General features: G+C 35.5%; 3 protein-coding genes across 3 annotated transcripts; all 3 read left to right on the top strand.

Annotated features, from left to right (window-relative positions):
* Nucleotides 1-978: 978 nt before the first annotated feature.
* LOC18098667 (26S proteasome regulatory subunit 6A homolog) lies at nt 979-5,068 on the top strand. The gene is made up of 10 exons (XM_006382417.3): nt 979-1,235; nt 1,728-1,844; nt 2,299-2,406; nt 2,716-2,907; nt 3,004-3,195; nt 3,368-3,486; nt 3,636-3,723; nt 3,924-4,043; nt 4,141-4,281; nt 4,775-5,068. Exons 1-10 carry the CDS (start codon nt 1,119-1,121, stop codon nt 4,850-4,852), a joined length of 1,272 nt encoding a protein of 423 aa, XP_006382479.1. The 5' UTR covers nt 979-1,118; the 3' UTR covers nt 4,853-5,068.
* A 1,891-nt stretch (nt 5,069-6,959) lies between these two features.
* On the top strand, nt 6,960-9,467 carry LOC18098666 (acetylajmalan esterase). The gene is made up of 4 exons (XM_052453418.1): nt 6,960-7,583; nt 8,011-8,226; nt 8,306-8,454; nt 8,538-9,467. The coding sequence occupies exons 1-4, from the start codon at nt 7,319-7,321 to the stop codon at nt 8,874-8,876; spliced, it is 969 nt and encodes a 322-aa protein (XP_052309378.1). The 5' UTR covers nt 6,960-7,318; the 3' UTR covers nt 8,877-9,467.
* Nucleotides 9,468-14,451: 4,984 nt separating this feature from the next.
* LOC127905398 (GDSL esterase/lipase At5g03980-like) lies at nt 14,452-16,290 on the top strand. Its single transcript, XM_052453416.1, has 5 exons — nt 14,452-14,738; nt 15,020-15,235; nt 15,315-15,463; nt 15,547-15,820; nt 15,921-16,290. Exons 1-5 carry the CDS (start codon nt 14,474-14,476, stop codon nt 16,136-16,138), a joined length of 1,122 nt encoding a protein of 373 aa, XP_052309376.1. The 5' UTR covers nt 14,452-14,473; the 3' UTR covers nt 16,139-16,290.
* Nucleotides 16,291-16,529: the final 239 nt, after the last annotated feature.

Genomic DNA, 16,529 nt, shown 5'->3' with positions numbered 1-16,529 from the left:
TTACAATTGCATGCTCTCTGTAAAAAAAAAAAAGAGGCCAAAACACTTAAATGATCAATAAAAAAAATCATGGGCATATAAAAAAAAAACTTAGGCGAGTGGGCCGGAGAGAGGTCTGACCGCCCGAGCCAATTTTTGTTTTTATTTTGCTTTATATTGTCTCTAGATCTATTTTTTTGGAAAAAAAATAAAATTAATTTTATTTCCATTATGAATTGAATAGGTGACCCCAATATCTATCATATGTTAATCACTTATTAATCACTAAGCTATAACATGAAGTTGGTAGCTAAATATTAAAACAATTAATTTTTTTAGTTTACTATTTATATAAATAGTTAAATTCACTTTCTATGTTTTTTAGTTATTAATATAATATAATATAATATCTTAAAAGGTTTCTTTGGTTGAGTTTGTTGTATATGCCTTTTGGTTGGTTTTGAGATTAGGTTGGCTTGATTATAATCTTTAAATATGATTCTAAAATAATTTGTATAATTTTCTTATAAAATTATTTTGATTAACTTTATTTGATAAATACAATAATTTTATTTTTAATAGTATAAGTGCTATACTTATGAAGGTTGATCATGAAAAACAAATGTGGACCTTCAATGAACATACTTAAAGAATAAAAACGAGTATAAAAAATATAAATTTAACTATGATATAGATAAAATTCAATATAAAAATTACGAAGCTCTATAAAATTAGAGATGTAAGGTACATTCTTTTTCTCTATATATCACTATTACTATTCTAATATAAAAAAATGGTTTCGATGTGCGTGCATAATTTTATTTTCTGATAATCATCATTTTATTTTTGAGAATATTATATATATATATATATATATATGTATGTATGTATGTATGTATGTATGTATCTTCCCATGCCCAAGGAACTGAACGCTTAAAAGATTTATTTTTCCATATGCCCAATAAAGTAAGCCCAAAATAGAAAAAGAAAAAGAAAAACAGTAACCTCAAGCCCATAGCTACTTGTCTTCGGCGACAAGTAGAAAAAAAACTAAATACTCTCTCTCAACACCCGGCCTTTCCTTCTCAGTGGTCTCCTGATTTTGTTTTTTTAGCTTGAATCGTTAAATCTCAAGCACCATGGCAACCCCAATGGCGGAGGATTCGAGCTTCGAAGATGACCAGCTTGCCTCCATGACTACTGAAGATATCATAAGAGGTTCTCGTCTTGTCGATAACGAGATTCGCATTCTCAAGGTCTGATATTTGACAATAACAATAATAATGTTTGATTTGATTGTTTTCTTCTTTGGTTTTAGGATTGTTGTCTGTTTAGGGTTCTGGTTTTAGTAAGAAAAGGATTGGTTTTGTTGATGTTGGTGGATTTTAATGGTGATTTTACTAAAAATAAGTGAAAACCCAGAATTTTTGTGTGTGTGATGAGCTGCTATTTGTGGAAATTTGTGGGGGTTTTGTAGCTTCTGATTTGTTCTGAACTGGGTTTAATTATGGTTCTGTGTTTTTTGTGATTTTGATTTAAGGCTGTGTACTGGGATTGATTGGCTTATTGTTTATGGAAGTAATAGTGTTGTTAGTGATTGTTTTTGTGTGTGTAAAGCGTGGGAAAGTAATGGGTTTTTGTTTGAATTGGGTGTTTTAGAATGTAATGATTTATTCGAGTTATGAGGTTTAGGATTTTTTTTTTTGGTGGGCGGTGTTTTCACGGGTGTGTGATTGTGGGGATTGTAGGAAGAGGTGCAGAGAACAAATCTGGAGCTGGATTCGTATAAGGAGAAGATAAAAGAGAATCAAGAGAAGATTAAACTCAACAAGCAGCTGCCTTACCTAGTTGGCAACATTGTTGAGGTAAATGTTTGCTGATTTTTTTATTTTAATGCCTAGATGTTAGATAATGACTGAGTGTTTAGTATGTTTGAAGACTGTCACTTAAGTTGAATTATGCTTGTGTGGACACAACCCGAGTAGCTGTTTTGGTGTCTTGCCTCTGTAATACAAAATTTCTATTTGAATTAGCCCCCTTTTTTTCTGCAAATCAAATGGTCAAAGGATCTGAACTTTGCTGTGAATATTGCTCAGATGTCTGTGCATTCTTCTATTTTACTGTCGCAGAAAAAATGTGATGAGAAAGCTCTTGACTTGCTATTCTAACTTTTTCATTCATTTATCTCGTGCCCAGAAAGAGATCTTTTTCTCCAACTTTCAGTGGTTTAATTGAATGTTAATTAAGCTGGCTGTTTTTAAATGAAGTTCTTGCAATGTTGACGCTAACTCCATGTTTTGGTGGTCTTTGCTCTTGTAGATTTTGGAAATGAACCCAGAAGATGAGGCTGAAGAAGACGGAGCAAACATTGACCTTGACTCTCAAAGGAAGGGTAAATGTGTGGTGCTGAAAACATCAACTCGTCAGGTGAGTCATCTTACTCTACTAGTAGAGTATAAACAAGGGAGCAATGGTGGAACTGTGATGTTATTAAATTAAAATTTGATGCAGCTTGGTCTTTTATTTTCCTTACAATCAGTTGAGATCATATCTTTTTAGAGCAGAGCAGTTCATATATCTTCATAGCCTTGATGTTCTTACTTTCAATCTGGAAATCTGTTTGAATTTATCATTTTGAGTTAGCCGAAGTTTAGACATTGTAGATGATGTATAATTAATGATACATCAGCTTGACCACACTTATCAAGACTTATAAATTTATTACCTCAACTGCAGACTATTTTTCTTCCTGTGGTTGGGCTTGTTGATCCTGACAAGTTGAAGCCTGGTGACTTGGTTGGAGTCAACAAAGATAGCTACTTGATCTTGGATACTCTACCATCGGAGTATGATTCACGAGTGAAGGCCATGGAGGTTGATGAAAAACCAACAGAAGACTACAATGATATTGGAGGCTTGGAGAAGCAGGTGATTTTGACTCTAAATCATGATTTATACTACCAGTTCTTCTGCTATCTCAGTTAGATGATAATACCTGCTCTGATTTTGTTACTTTTGCAACAGATCCAAGAATTAGTTGAGGCTATTGTACTGCCTATGACTCACAAAGAGCGATTTCAGAAGTTGGGTATTCGTCCTCCCAAAGGTATCCTCTTATATGGACCTCCTGGAACTGGGAAAACATTGATGGCCCGTGCTTGTGCTGCACAAACAAATGCCACTTTCCTAAAGTTGGCAGGCCCACAACTTGTTCAGGTATAGCAACTTTTTTTTAAAGTACATTCTTCCCTCTTTAAATTTTGTTTTCACCTTTTGTTTCCAAATTTGATAAGAAAGATTAATTACATGATGCAATGCCTCTAAACTTGTTTTAAGTTTTTAACGAAATAGTCTCTTATAGGATTAATTGAACTTTTATCATTTTCAGATGTTCATTGGAGATGGTGCCAAACTTGTCCGTGATGCCTTCCAGCTTGCAAAAGAGAAATCTCCCTGCATCATTTTTATAGATGAGATTGATGCTATTGGCACAAAGCGGTTTGACAGGTATATCCCATTTTTACTTCTTAGGGTATATCCCATTTTTACATCTTAGGCAATCAACTTGTTTTCACACTAGCTTTCAAAGTCAGAGTGCTGCTCTTGCTGCTTGGTTTTATCATTGATGATTTTAAATATCCCATTACCATGTGCAGTGAGGTTAGTGGAGACAGGGAAGTGCAGAGGACCATGTTAGAATTGCTCAATCAGCTTGATGGCTTTAGCAGCGATGACAGCATTAAGGTTTGTTAGTACTTTGTTTTTTCTTCAAAAAATGCACTCTTTGATATTTCTTGTTGGGGTGAATATCTTGGCTTCTGTGAACTATGAAGTCTTGCATCATTGCTCAGGCATCTCCTGTGTTTAAATATAATTACTCCCGCTAAATTTCATCTAACATGTTTGTGGAATAATAATTCACTAGTTCTTGTTATAATTTTCAGGTGATTGCTGCAACAAATCGCGCTGATATCCTGGACCCAGCCCTCATGCGATCAGGTCGATTGGATCGCAAAATTGAATTTCCACATCCAACTGAAGAAGCAAGAGCTCGAATCTTGCAGGTTTGTTGTGACAGGATTACTTGGATGTCCCTTTTCACTTGTATTTCACGTCAAAACAATAGTCTTAATAGTATTTCTTTTTCCTCTGATGTTGTAGATCCACTCAAGGAAGATGAACGTCCATCCTGATGTGAACTTTGAAGAGCTTGCTCGTTCCACGGATGATTTCAATGGGGCACAGCTAAAGGCAGTTTGTGTTGAAGCTGGGATGCTAGCACTTCGCCGGGATGCAACTGAGGTACTCTCTCACGCATATCCTGTTTCATTGTCTAATCTAAGAACACTTTTTCTGGCAAGTGAAAGCCTGACTTGTCAGCATAATAATAAAAAACTGAACTCTTCAGCATCTTTCTTGTCAAACGATAGTATTGGCTACAGATTGAATCTGGTTTCTCAATAGTCAAAAAACAAGAGGACATGATGCAGGACCCCTTTGGGGGCTGTTCTGGGATGTGAACAGTTCTTGAACAGTGTTTTGGGAGATTTTAGGCTGAATCTTTGATAGGTAATTGTTGTAGGGTTGATTAGGTATATGCATGAACAAATCTGGAAATTACATAAATACCCTTGTCTACAAAAAGACTTTAATTTTGCTTCACTTGTTTTCTGCATCAGGAGAGAGTTGAACTCCTTTTTTTTTTTTTTCTAAGTTCGTGAGATATTTGTTGCTTTGCTGGTTGCAAGCTACTAAGTGCTTACTAAATTCTTGTATTGGTTGGATTTGGAAACAGGTGAATCATGAGGATTTTAATGAAGGTATCATCCAAGTGCAAGCGAAGAAAAAAGCCAGCCTTAACTATTATGCATAAACTAGCTATAAAGCCACGTCGTGCAACCCTTTTCCCTTCTTTTTTTTTTTTTTGTAATTTCAAAAGATGAATTTTTTATGTTAGTTTTTTTTTGCCATGTGGTGTGTTGTAGTGAAGAGTAAGAGCATGATCAATTTTGATTATGTTCATTAAATGCACTTCTGTTATGAGAAAATTGACATTAATATCTATATCAGGATTTAGATGATTGATGAAGTGATTGAAACATCTTATTCCAATTTATGCTTATATATATATATATATATCATCTAATCATTTTTAAGTCTTTGGGGTCAAAAAATCGGTTTAAAAGAATAAAAAAAATCTGTGAATTAAGTTATCTTGTTTTGCTCATCATTCAGATAGCTTGATTTTAAACTTTCAATTTTTTTAATTTATTGTTTTTAAAAAAATAAAAAAAGGGAGGAAAATTACTTTAAACACGATTTCACCTTCTCTTCAGTAGAAGAGTAATTTCTGAAATCATGGATGGAAAATTTGATAAGAGTGTCTCTAACTTCTTGCTCGACGTGAGCCAGGGGACAAGGATGATGATGTTGACCTAGTTGGAAAGTATAGGATGCCACCAAACTTGTGAAAGAAATTGCTGGACAAGTCGAGGCAGACGGGATTTTTGATGTTGTGGTTCTGGCTGTTGTATCTCAGACTCCTAACCTGAGAAAGATTCAAGGGGAAATAGCAGATGGGATAGGTTTCAAATTAGATGCACAGACTGGCAGTGGAAGACCAGATTTCCTAGTAATTTTGGATGACCTTCGGGAGAGACTTTAACTAGATGATATGACATCAAGATATCGAGATGTATTATCCCGGGGAATGGGTACAAAAAACAAAAAAAAAAAAATCTTGCTTCAAGATTTGTTTAAGAAGATGGTAGGTGATGTTGTCAGATATCCTGATCTGCAGTTTGTTGCTGTAGAAGTAGCCAAAAGATGTGTGCTGGTTTGCCCATTTTGCTTGGTACCATTGCGAGGGCATTAAAAGATGGGGATTCGTCAGTGGAAGGATGCTTTGGAAAAGCTGAAGAGGTTTGACAAGGATGGAATGGATGGCCAAGTTTATTCAGCTCTAGAGTTGAGCTAAAACTCTTTGAAAGGAGATGGAAGCTGTATTCTTACATTGTTCCGCTGCTGAGAGAAATTGGGCAATTGACTCGCCCGCAACTTCTCGACTTGAGAGACAATCCACGGCTTGAAATGATTCCCCAAATGTGCTGCCATGCTCGAGGCAACTAGAGGACTCGTACATGGAAAGCAGCTTTCTGTCGTGGGAAGTTGAACGACTAGATTGTCAAAGAAACAATGCTAGCCTTGCTGATCTGAAACATCTGCCAAATTTAAGTACTTTATACATACATATTACAGATTCTAAGATTCTTCCCAGAGACTTGTTCTCTGAAAAAATGGAAAGACTTGGATTTTAATTTGGAGTGCCCATTTAGCATCACGGTGCACTGCAAAAACACCAAAAAATGATGTTTTTGATATTTTTATTGTGGTGCACCACCGTTACCAGACAGTAACTAAGTTTGAAACTTCAAGAACATTGAAACTGAAGCTCAGTACGTGCAACTGTTGCTGAAGATCTACGTTTACATGGACTAAACGGTTGTTTGTTGCCTATGAATTAGATGGGCAAGGTTTTACATGTTTTGAGATCTTACATTTTAATCCTAAAACTTTGAAATTTTTTAATTATAACCTATGATTTTACATGTTTTGCACCCAAAAATCATTTATGTGCTTTGCATTATATAAAAGGCAAACCTTAAGTCTAATCTACTAAAAGTGAAAAATCTTTCACGAGACCCAAAAGTTGCCCTTTATTTTCTTTATTATAACCAAGAAAATATAATTGTCATAACCAATGCGGAGTTTGGCTCTAAAAAGATTCTAAATCAGGAGTCATTAAATGTCAATATTTTATATCAAATTAATATCATTTTATTTATTTCTTAAATAATTTTTTTTTTGGTATTGATCTGATGGAATTTAAATGGGCGAACCAAGTCGTAAGTCAACCTGCCAAGTCAATGTTTTTTTTAGTTCAAATTAAAATCATGCAAGGAACCAGTCTTTATCTCAACCATATTTGGCGAGCATGCACACCCTGGCACAACCATGCAAGAAACCACCAAAAACTTCGTGTTTCTACACAAATTTCCCTTTCATCTTTCGACTATTATCTGGATTGGATATGAATCCAATTATAAGGTGTTTACGGTCATGTTTCTAGAAGGATTGGCAGAAAACCACCATAAACTGTATGATAGAGCTGGCTCATGTTCTGTATTCTCCACATTCCTTGTAAGAAGCCTCACATTTTCCCCCTGAAAGACAGAAATATCGGGACTTTGTGGGCAGAAAAATAGTATAAATACACAGCTACTTCCCTTGGTTTTTCATTAACAAATTAAGGACACGTAGTAAATCTCTCGAGTTAATTATGGCTACCAGCAACGTTGTTTGTGCTTTAGTTCTTTCCTCTCTGTTCCATTTTCTTCTTGTTCCTGTATCAAGTACTCGTGGAGTCAATGTTCTTAAAAAATGTGGGTTTAAAGCAATTTATCAGCTTGGGGATTCTATAGCTGACACTGGCAATTTGATTCGCGAAAATCCTCTTTCTCCATATGCTTCATTTCCTTATGGTTTGAAACTCTCGAAGCCAACAGGCAGATGCTCCAATGGGTTGTTGATGATTGATTACATTGGTAAGTTACGATATTCTTGATTTACAGTTTCTCTAAGCGGTAATGCTGCCGAGTTTCAAACTGTGTTTGACTTGAAATGGCATAATGTTTTATGATTTTTATGCCTTGATCTCCATAATAATGCTAAACATCAAGAAAATCCGACACATCGTTGATGGGCCCTGTAAATTCTTATCTGTCAGATTTCCTCTATGTTTAGCATTACTCTCCGTGTCATTTAGCTTGTGTTTGTTTAATTTTCTTGCTTCTATTCCCTTTCTCTTGTTTTCTTCTCTGAAACTTTCTTCTTCTTCAGCAACAACCAAGCCGCCTATATTATTATGATAAATTACATAATCTTATGAAATTCAGGTTCTTAACTCTCTTTCTAACCTCTTTTACAGTAGAAGTTGCTTGATTGTGTTGACTTTTCTTTGAACTATTGCAGCACGCTCGGCTAAACTTCCCTGTCCTGGTGCCTACTTGAATTCGGCAAGAAAATTTTCCGGTGGCCGCGGTGGAGTGAATTTTGCAGTTGCTGGTTCAACTGCCTTGCCTGCAGAAGTTTTATCGTCGAAGAATATAATGAACATTGTGACAAATGAATCTCTTAGCACGCAACTTGAGTGGATGTTCTCCTATTTTAACACAACATGTTCTAAAGGTAATCGGCATGTTTCATATGATGTTTCAATAGTTAAATCCTTTTCCAACCATCATGCCTGACAGTTATTGCTTCGCAGATTGTGCTAAAGAAATTAAATCATCTCTCTTCATGGTTGGGGAGATTGGAGGCAATGACTATAACTATGCTTTCATGTTTAACAAGACCACTGAAGAAATAAGTGCCTTGGTTCCCGAAGTTGTCAGAGCTATAAAGGATGCTGTTGCGGTATGTTAGTTTTCGGTTTGTTCTTTCAGAATTTCTTGCTATATTGTTCTTGTTCATGAATGTTCCTGGACATGATTTTGCAGAAAGCCATTGGTCGCGGTGCTAGACGAGTGGTTGTCCCCGGAAACTTCCCGATAGGTTGCTTCCCGGTTTATCTTAGCCAATTCCAGCCCAATGATGCTGCTGCTTATGATGAGTTCCACTGCCTCAAGGGGTTAAACTCTTTGGCAAGTTATCACAATGAGCTTCTCAAGCAAACCGTTGAAGGATTGAAAACAAATTATCCTGATGTGATCATAGTTTACGGTGACTATTACAAAGCATTCATGTCGATCTATCAGAACGCTCAGTCTCTTGGTGAGTTTCTTTTCAAGATCCTTGTAAATGGTAGAGAAACTATACGGGGCCCAGCACAAAATTAATGCTTACATCATCGTCTCCTTCTTTTTCTAAATAGGTTTTGATACGAAGTCGATGCAAAAAGCGTGCTGCGGGACTGGTGGTGATCATAATTTTAGCCTGATGAGAATGTGTGGAGCTCCTGACGTTCCGGTTTGTCCAAAGCCTGATCAATACATCAGCTGGGATGGAGTTCATTTGACACAAAAGGCTTATCAACACATGGCTGAATGGCTTATCAACGATATCTTTCCAAAGCTTCAATGCAGTGCTTGATGTGAAAGTTCTGTTCTCACCAAGACATGGACTTGATAGCATGAAGCTCTTAATTTTGTCTACAATTAAGCTTGTAAAAATATTGTTGTCTTTGAATTCAAAAGGGACCTCACAAGGTTGTTTGTAACTCTAATTATTCATTTTTCAAATCACCAGCTCTTGATGCTTGTATTCAAACCCACCACAGAGAAGGATCGTGAAGAACTAAAAAACATCCAGACCACATCATATGATATATTAAGCATTTCATATGTTAAAATTTGGAACCAAGAGGTCCAGCTTCCTCAAAATCTTGAAACTCTGGAAGTAAGGAGTTGTGACAGTTTGATCAATTTAGCACCATCTACATCATCTTACAGAAATCTAACAGCTTTGCTTGTATGGGATTACATAGCACAAAAAATTCACTCCAGAATTCTTTCATTAACAGCTTTATTTTTATATCTTTATCTCTGAATTTCAATCAAATATATTTTTATGTTCATTGTTGTTATTTTTTCTATTACAAGACAATAACCAAATGCTATTTTAGTTATTGATTAAAATACAATGGCAATTTTATAAATAAACCATTTTTTTAATTGATTTTTTTGGTGCACCAGAACGAAGATGTAAAACATTATAAATTTATAAATTCAAGAAATAAATTGTAATTTTTTAAAAAATAGAGGTAAAGTAAAAAAATGTATTGATCACTAATTTTCCTTTAAATTAATGAAATTAAACATTAGATAATGATAAATTTATATAAATTTAAATTTTAAAGAGTTTTTACTTAAAAAGCAAGTAAGTGTTATAGAAAAACATAAAAGAAACATAACCTTAACACTAGGAGCTTGAGGATGGTTACATAGTGTATGAAATTTGTTTTACTCAATTTTAAAGCGAGTTTTTATATTAAAAAAAACAGCACCGTGTCTAAAAATTAAGTCATAGATAAGTTGAAACCTTACTTGTAAAAATATCACATATCACTGTTGTTAGTAGAGGTGTTCATTTTCGTTTCGGTTCGGTTTTTATCAAAAGAAGTAACCAAACCGAATTTTTTTTAAAAAAAACCGAAACCGGTTCAAACCGACCGGTTTCGGTTTGGTTTTTTAGAGCAAAAACCGGTTCAAACCGATTTGGCTAGGTTTTTTCCGGTTTGGCTCGGTTTTTTCGGTTTTTGCTCGGTTTTTTTCCTGTTTGGATCGGTTTTGGCTCGGTTTTTTCGGTTCGCGTTCGGTTTGGTTTTTCCGGTTTCAGGCTTAAAAAACCAAAACCGAACTGAACCGGTCGGTTTTTTCAAAATTTTAATCGGTTTTTTTTCACGGTTCGGTTTTTTCGGTTATTGTTTTTTCGGTTTTCTCGGTTTAATCGGTTTTTTTGAATACCCCTAGTTGTTAGCATGTGCAACCAATTCAATTTCAAAGGACGCGCATGTGTTTCGATTTTAACGAGAAACAAGTTAAAAATGCAATTCTCTATGAATCTTTCATGGTCAACAAGAAAAAGTAGGAAGATCCAATGTTAGAGAACAAGCAAGAAGATCAAATGATTAAGTTGGTAATCAGATCCGATGGTCAAGAGAATAGGGGAAGATCCAGCGGTAAGGGAAAAAAAAAGTAAAAAAAGAAGTGGGTTGGCACATAACATGTGGTATTGTGGTAGCTGTTGCGGTTGTGGTTTGAAAAAAGTTGTTTTATAAAAAGTACTTTTAGTTGAGGTTGGTTTGGAAAAATATATATTTGGTTAAAACTGTGGTTGAAATTGAAGTTGAACAAAAAGTAGTTTAATGTGTTTTGTTAAAAAATGCTTTTCAAATTGAGGTTATAAAATAATTAAAAAAGACATATATTAATATTGATGGTTTTTAATTGAAATATTAACGATTTAACTACTGCTATTACATCATGAAATAAACAATACTTTATATAAAGTATTTTTATTGTCAGATTAAACTATGTTCAATTTCATCATGTATGAAATCTATTCAACAAGAACTACAGTTTCCATGGTTTCCTGAGCGTGCAACAACATAAGGTAAAATATCATCAGGAACAAAATTGGGATTGCGATCAAATTCTGCAAATGCTACGCCTTCATACGATCTCCTTCAAATGTAATTATATAGTGTCATTGAATCATGTTAAACATTAGTTTTTTTTAAATAAAACACAATATTGAGAAAAAAATTAGGATTTTTTTTATTTTACTGGGTCACATCCGGTTCAATGCATTTAAGTTTGGGACAGACCCGGTTCAATGCATTTAAGTTTGGGACAGACCCGGTTCAATGCATTTAGGTTTGGGCCAGACCCAGTCCGGCCCATTAACAATGGAGCTGATCTCCACTGTTTACGTAGCTGAACAGTGTAGACATGGAGAATTGCAGAAGAAGAAGAAGAAGAAAGAGAAAGGGAAGGGGAAGGGGAAGGGGCAGCGGCCCTGGGCGGTGGTGTGAGGGAGCTGCGCTCCACTGTTCTTTAATGTGAACAGTGGAGACATGGTGCAGAAGGAGAAGGAGAAGGGGCGGCGGCCCTGGGCGGTGGTGAGGGAGCTGCACTCCACTGTTCACGTTGCAGAACAGTGGAGACATGGTGCAGAAGGAGAAGGGGAAGGGGAAGGGCTGGTTATTCCTCTGCTGCAAGGCACGCCATTGTTACTGTGTTGTAACACAGTTGCAACAAAAGCAGCCCCAAGTTGCTTCGAAGAAGGAGAAGGGGAAGGGGAAGGGCTGGTTATTCCTCTGCTGCAAGGCGCGCCATTGTTTACTGTGTTGTAACACAGTTGCAACAAAAGCAGCCCCAAGCTGCTTCGATCGTCCTTGCGTTGCAAACGCAGTAAAAGGCGAGGCCCATGAACAGTAAATCCTGTTTTTTTCTTAACCAAACATGGAGGAGCTGTGTTTCAAGCGAAATGCAGCCGCAGCAGCGTAAACAAACACTACCGTAAAAAAATTTTTGGCAAGATAAATATACAGACATAAAAAAAAGTCATATTTAAAGCTACCAATGAATCACACATGCCAAACATAAAAAAAAATTAGACATGTTTTGATCGTGCATGTGAGTCATGCGGATTCCAAGTTACACATGTGAGATTTATGTGTCTCATTAAATTGTGCTATTTTTATAAATAAGTTTCTACTTTTGTTATTTTATTCAAAAAATAATTATCACTAAGCTATTTTTCAAAAATAAAAATACTCTTTGCAAGTTGTTGTTGTTCTTTATAGCAAGATTGTCAATTCCATTTCTATTGATATTTTGTTTTTTCAATTGAAAAGGTATGTTTATGTTTTGAAGTGTTTTAACAAGCTATTTCAAGATTGTATTGTTCATATTATATTTGAATTATTATTATATATATAATTCAAAATATTAATTCAGTAAATATAATTTCTATTCATATTTAAAGATAAATTAAACTTAAATTATGCAATTCAAATTTCAAACACAAGTAAAAAGTGGGAGTTGAACCGATATGACCTAATCAACTTGAATAGTCCAGAAACAACTTGAATAACTGGTAAAAATATAACTGACTAAAAAATAATTCAAGACAACATCTTTTTTAAAACAAAATTGAGACGACAGCAAATTGAATCAACCTAGGTCAACCTTTCAAATGCATGACTCGGGTCTTAAGACTATAATAGCCCCAAATAAAACAAATCAAAACAAATTATGAAGCTAAATTACCAATAAACTTATTGTTGAATGATAAAATAAAAAATATCAATCTAAAAAAACAACACAATAAAATGACATTTCTTAACAAAGTTACAAATTTGAACAAAGTTATGAAAATACCATCGGCATTCTTCCAAGCCTTTGTAAACTTTGATTGCCCTAAAATTTTAATCTCAGATATAATGATATGTTAGGAGACTCCTCTTAAAATTTTTGCCTGATATAATAATCAAATTAAAAGATCTAATTGATACTATAAAACTAGATAATTTTTTTTTTAAAAAAAGAGCTATTTGACCAGAATAAGGCCGCAATGAAATGAAAACGTTCCATTCCATTGTGGGTTTTTTAAGTTAAACTACTAGGCCAGGTAGGTTTAGTAACTATTTGACGAACTGGTTTATACCTCGGCGCCGTTTGGTATTGTGGCTGCGGGTGAACATCACCCGCAGCCACAAATATTATTGTTTGGTAATGCTCCTACCGCAATTTTGAACTGGTGGGTCCCATCATTAACTGTGGCACAGCCACAGGTTTACAAGAAGCAACTCGTTGCTGCTTCTTCTGATGAGAAAACCCATGAACAGTGGTGCCATGCTCCACTGTTCATAGGTTGTCTGCCATGAACAGTGGAGCCATGCTCCACTGTTCATGGGTTTTCTTCAATGAACAGTGAAGCATGGCTCCACTGTTCCGGCCGAACCAGTCTGGTTCAACGCTAAAAATGCATTGAACCAAGTTCGACCCAACAAAATAAAAAAAAATATATTTTTTATTTTTAATTGTGTTTTATTCAAAAAAACTAGTGTTAAACATTATTCAATGACTACATAAATTAGACGGAGATCGCTTGATGACGCCGCATTTACAGAATTTGATCGCAATCTCAATTTTGTTCCTGATTATATTTTACCTGATGTTTTTGCGCTCTTAAGAAATTTATGAAAACTGTAGTCCTTGTCGGATGTATTTCATATGTGATGGAATTGAATATAGTTTAATGGAACAATAAAAAATATTTTATATAAAGTATTATTTATTTCATGATGTAATAGCAATAGTTAAATCTACAATATTTAAATTAAAAACCATAAATATTAATATATATTTTTAAAAATTATTTTATAACCTTAATTTCAAAAGCATTCTTAACCAAACACATTAAACTACTTTTTGTTCAACCTCAATTTCAACCACAGTTTTAACCAAACATCTATTTTTTCAAACCAATCTCAATTTAAGTACTTTTTATAAAATAATTTTTTCAAACCACAACCACAACAGCTACCGTAATACCAAATACACCCTCAACCATATTTGGCGAGCATGCACACCCTGGCACAACCATGCAAGAAACCACCAAAAACTTCGTGTTTCTACACAAGTTTCCCTTTCATCTTTCGACTATTATCTGGATTGGATATGAATCCAATTATCAGGTGTTTTTGGTCATGTTTCTAGAAGGATTGGCAGAAAACCACCATAAACTGTATGATAGAGCTGGCTCATGTTCTGTATTCTCCACATTCCTTGTAAGAAGCCTCACATTTTCCCCCTGAAAGACAGAAATATCGGGACTTTGTGGGCAGAAAAATAGTATAAATACACAGCTACTTCCCTTGGTTTTCATTAACAAATTAAGGACACGTAGTAAATCTCTTGAGTTAATTATGGCTACCAGCAACGTTGTTTGTGCTTTAGTTCTTTCCTCTCTGTTCCATTTTCTTCTTGTTCCTGTATCAAGTACTCGTGGAGTCAATGTTCTTAAAAAATGTGGGTTTAAAGCAATTTATCAGCTTGGGGATTCTATAGCTGACACTGGCAATTTGATTCGCGAAAATCCTCTTTCTCCATATGCTTCATTTCCTTATGGTTTGAAACTCTCGAAGCCAACAGGCAGATGCTCCAATGGGTTGTTGATGATTGATTACATTGGTAAGTTACGATATTCTTGATTTCACTGTTTCTCTAAGCGGTAACGCTGCCGCGTTTCAAACTGTGTTTGACTTGAAAAGGCTTCATTTTTTATGATTTTTATGCCTTGATCTACAAAATAATGCTAAACATCAAGAAAATCGGATACATCGTTGATGGGGCCTGTAAATTCTTATCTGTCAGATTTTGTCTATGTTTAGCATTACTCTCCGTGTCTATGTCTAACCTCATTTACAGTAGAAGTTGCTTGATTGTGTTGACTTTTCTTTGAACTATTGCAGCACGCTCGGCTAAACTTCCCTGTCCTGGTGCCTACTTGAATTCGGCAAGAAAATTTTCCGGTGGCCGCGGTGGAGTGAATTTTGCAGTTGCTGGTTCAACTGCCTTGCCTGCAGAAGTTTTATCGTCGAAGAATATAATGAACATTGTGACAAATGAATCTCTTAGCACGCAACTTGAGTGGATGTTCTCCTATTTTAACACAACATGTTCCAAAGGTAATCGGCATGTTTCATATGATGTTTCAATAGTTAAATCCTTTTCCAACCATCATTCCTGACAGCTATTGCTTCGCAGATTGTGCTAAAGAAATTAAATCATCTCTCTTCATGGTTGGGGAGATTGGAGGCAATGACTATAACTATGCTTTCATGTTTAACAAGACCACTGAAGAAATAAGTGCCTTGGTTCCCGAAGTTGTCAGAGCTATAAAGGATGCTGTTGCGGTATGTTAGCTTTCGGTTTGTTCCTTCAGAATTTCTTGCTATATTGTTCTTGTTTATGAATGTTCTTCGACATGATTTTGCAGAAAGCCATTGGTCGCGGTGCTAGACGAGTGGTTGTCCCCGGAAACTTCCCGATAGGTTGCTTCCCGGTTTATCTTAGCCAATTCCAGCCCAATGATGCTGCTGCTTATGATGAGTTCCACTGCCTCAAGGGGTTAAACTCTTTGGCAAGTTATCACAATGAGCTTCTCAAGCAAACCGTTGAGGGATTGAAAACAAATTACCCTGATGTGATCATAGTTTACGGGGACTATTACAAAGCATTCATGTCGATCTATCAGAACGCTCAGTCTCTTGGTGAGTTTATTTTCAAGATCCTTGTGAATGGTAGAGAAACTATACGGGGCCCAGCACGAAATTAATGCTTACAGCATCGTCTCCTTCTTTTTCTAAATAGGTTTTGATACGAAGTCGATGCAAAAAGCTTGCTGCGGGACTGGTGGTGATCATAATTTTAGCCTGATGAGAATGTGTGGAGCTCCTGACGTTCCGGTTTGTCCAAAGCCTGATCAATACATCAGCTGGGATGGAGTTCATTTGACACAAAAGGCTTATCAACACATGGCAGAATGGCTTATCAACGATATCTTTCCAAAGCTTCAATGCAGTGCTTGATGTGAAAGTTCTGTTCTCACCAAGACATGGACTTGATAGCATGAAGCTCTTAATTTTGTCTACAATTAAGCTTGTAAAAATATTGTTGTCTTTGAATTCAAAAGGGACCTCACAAGGTTGTTTGTAACTCTAATTATTCATTTTTCAAATCACCAGCTCTTGATGCTTGTATTCAAACCCACCACAGAGAAGGATCGTGAAGAACTAAAAAACATCCAGACCACATCATATGATATATTAAGCATTTCATATGTTAAAATTTGGAACCAAGAGGTCCAGCTTCCTCAAAATCTTGAAACTCTGGAAGTAAGGAGTTGTGACAGTTTGATCAATTTAGCACCATCTACATCATCTTACAGAAATCTAACAGCTTTGCATGTATGGGATTACA

Source organism: Populus trichocarpa, chromosome 5 (assembly GCF_000002775.5).
Source record: "Populus trichocarpa isolate Nisqually-1 chromosome 5, P.trichocarpa_v4.1, whole genome shotgun sequence".
Lineage (NCBI taxonomy): Eukaryota > Viridiplantae > Streptophyta > Magnoliopsida > Malpighiales > Salicaceae > Populus > Populus trichocarpa.
Note: the sequence above shows the minus strand (reverse complement) of the source record. Positions and strands in the feature narration are given on the sequence as shown.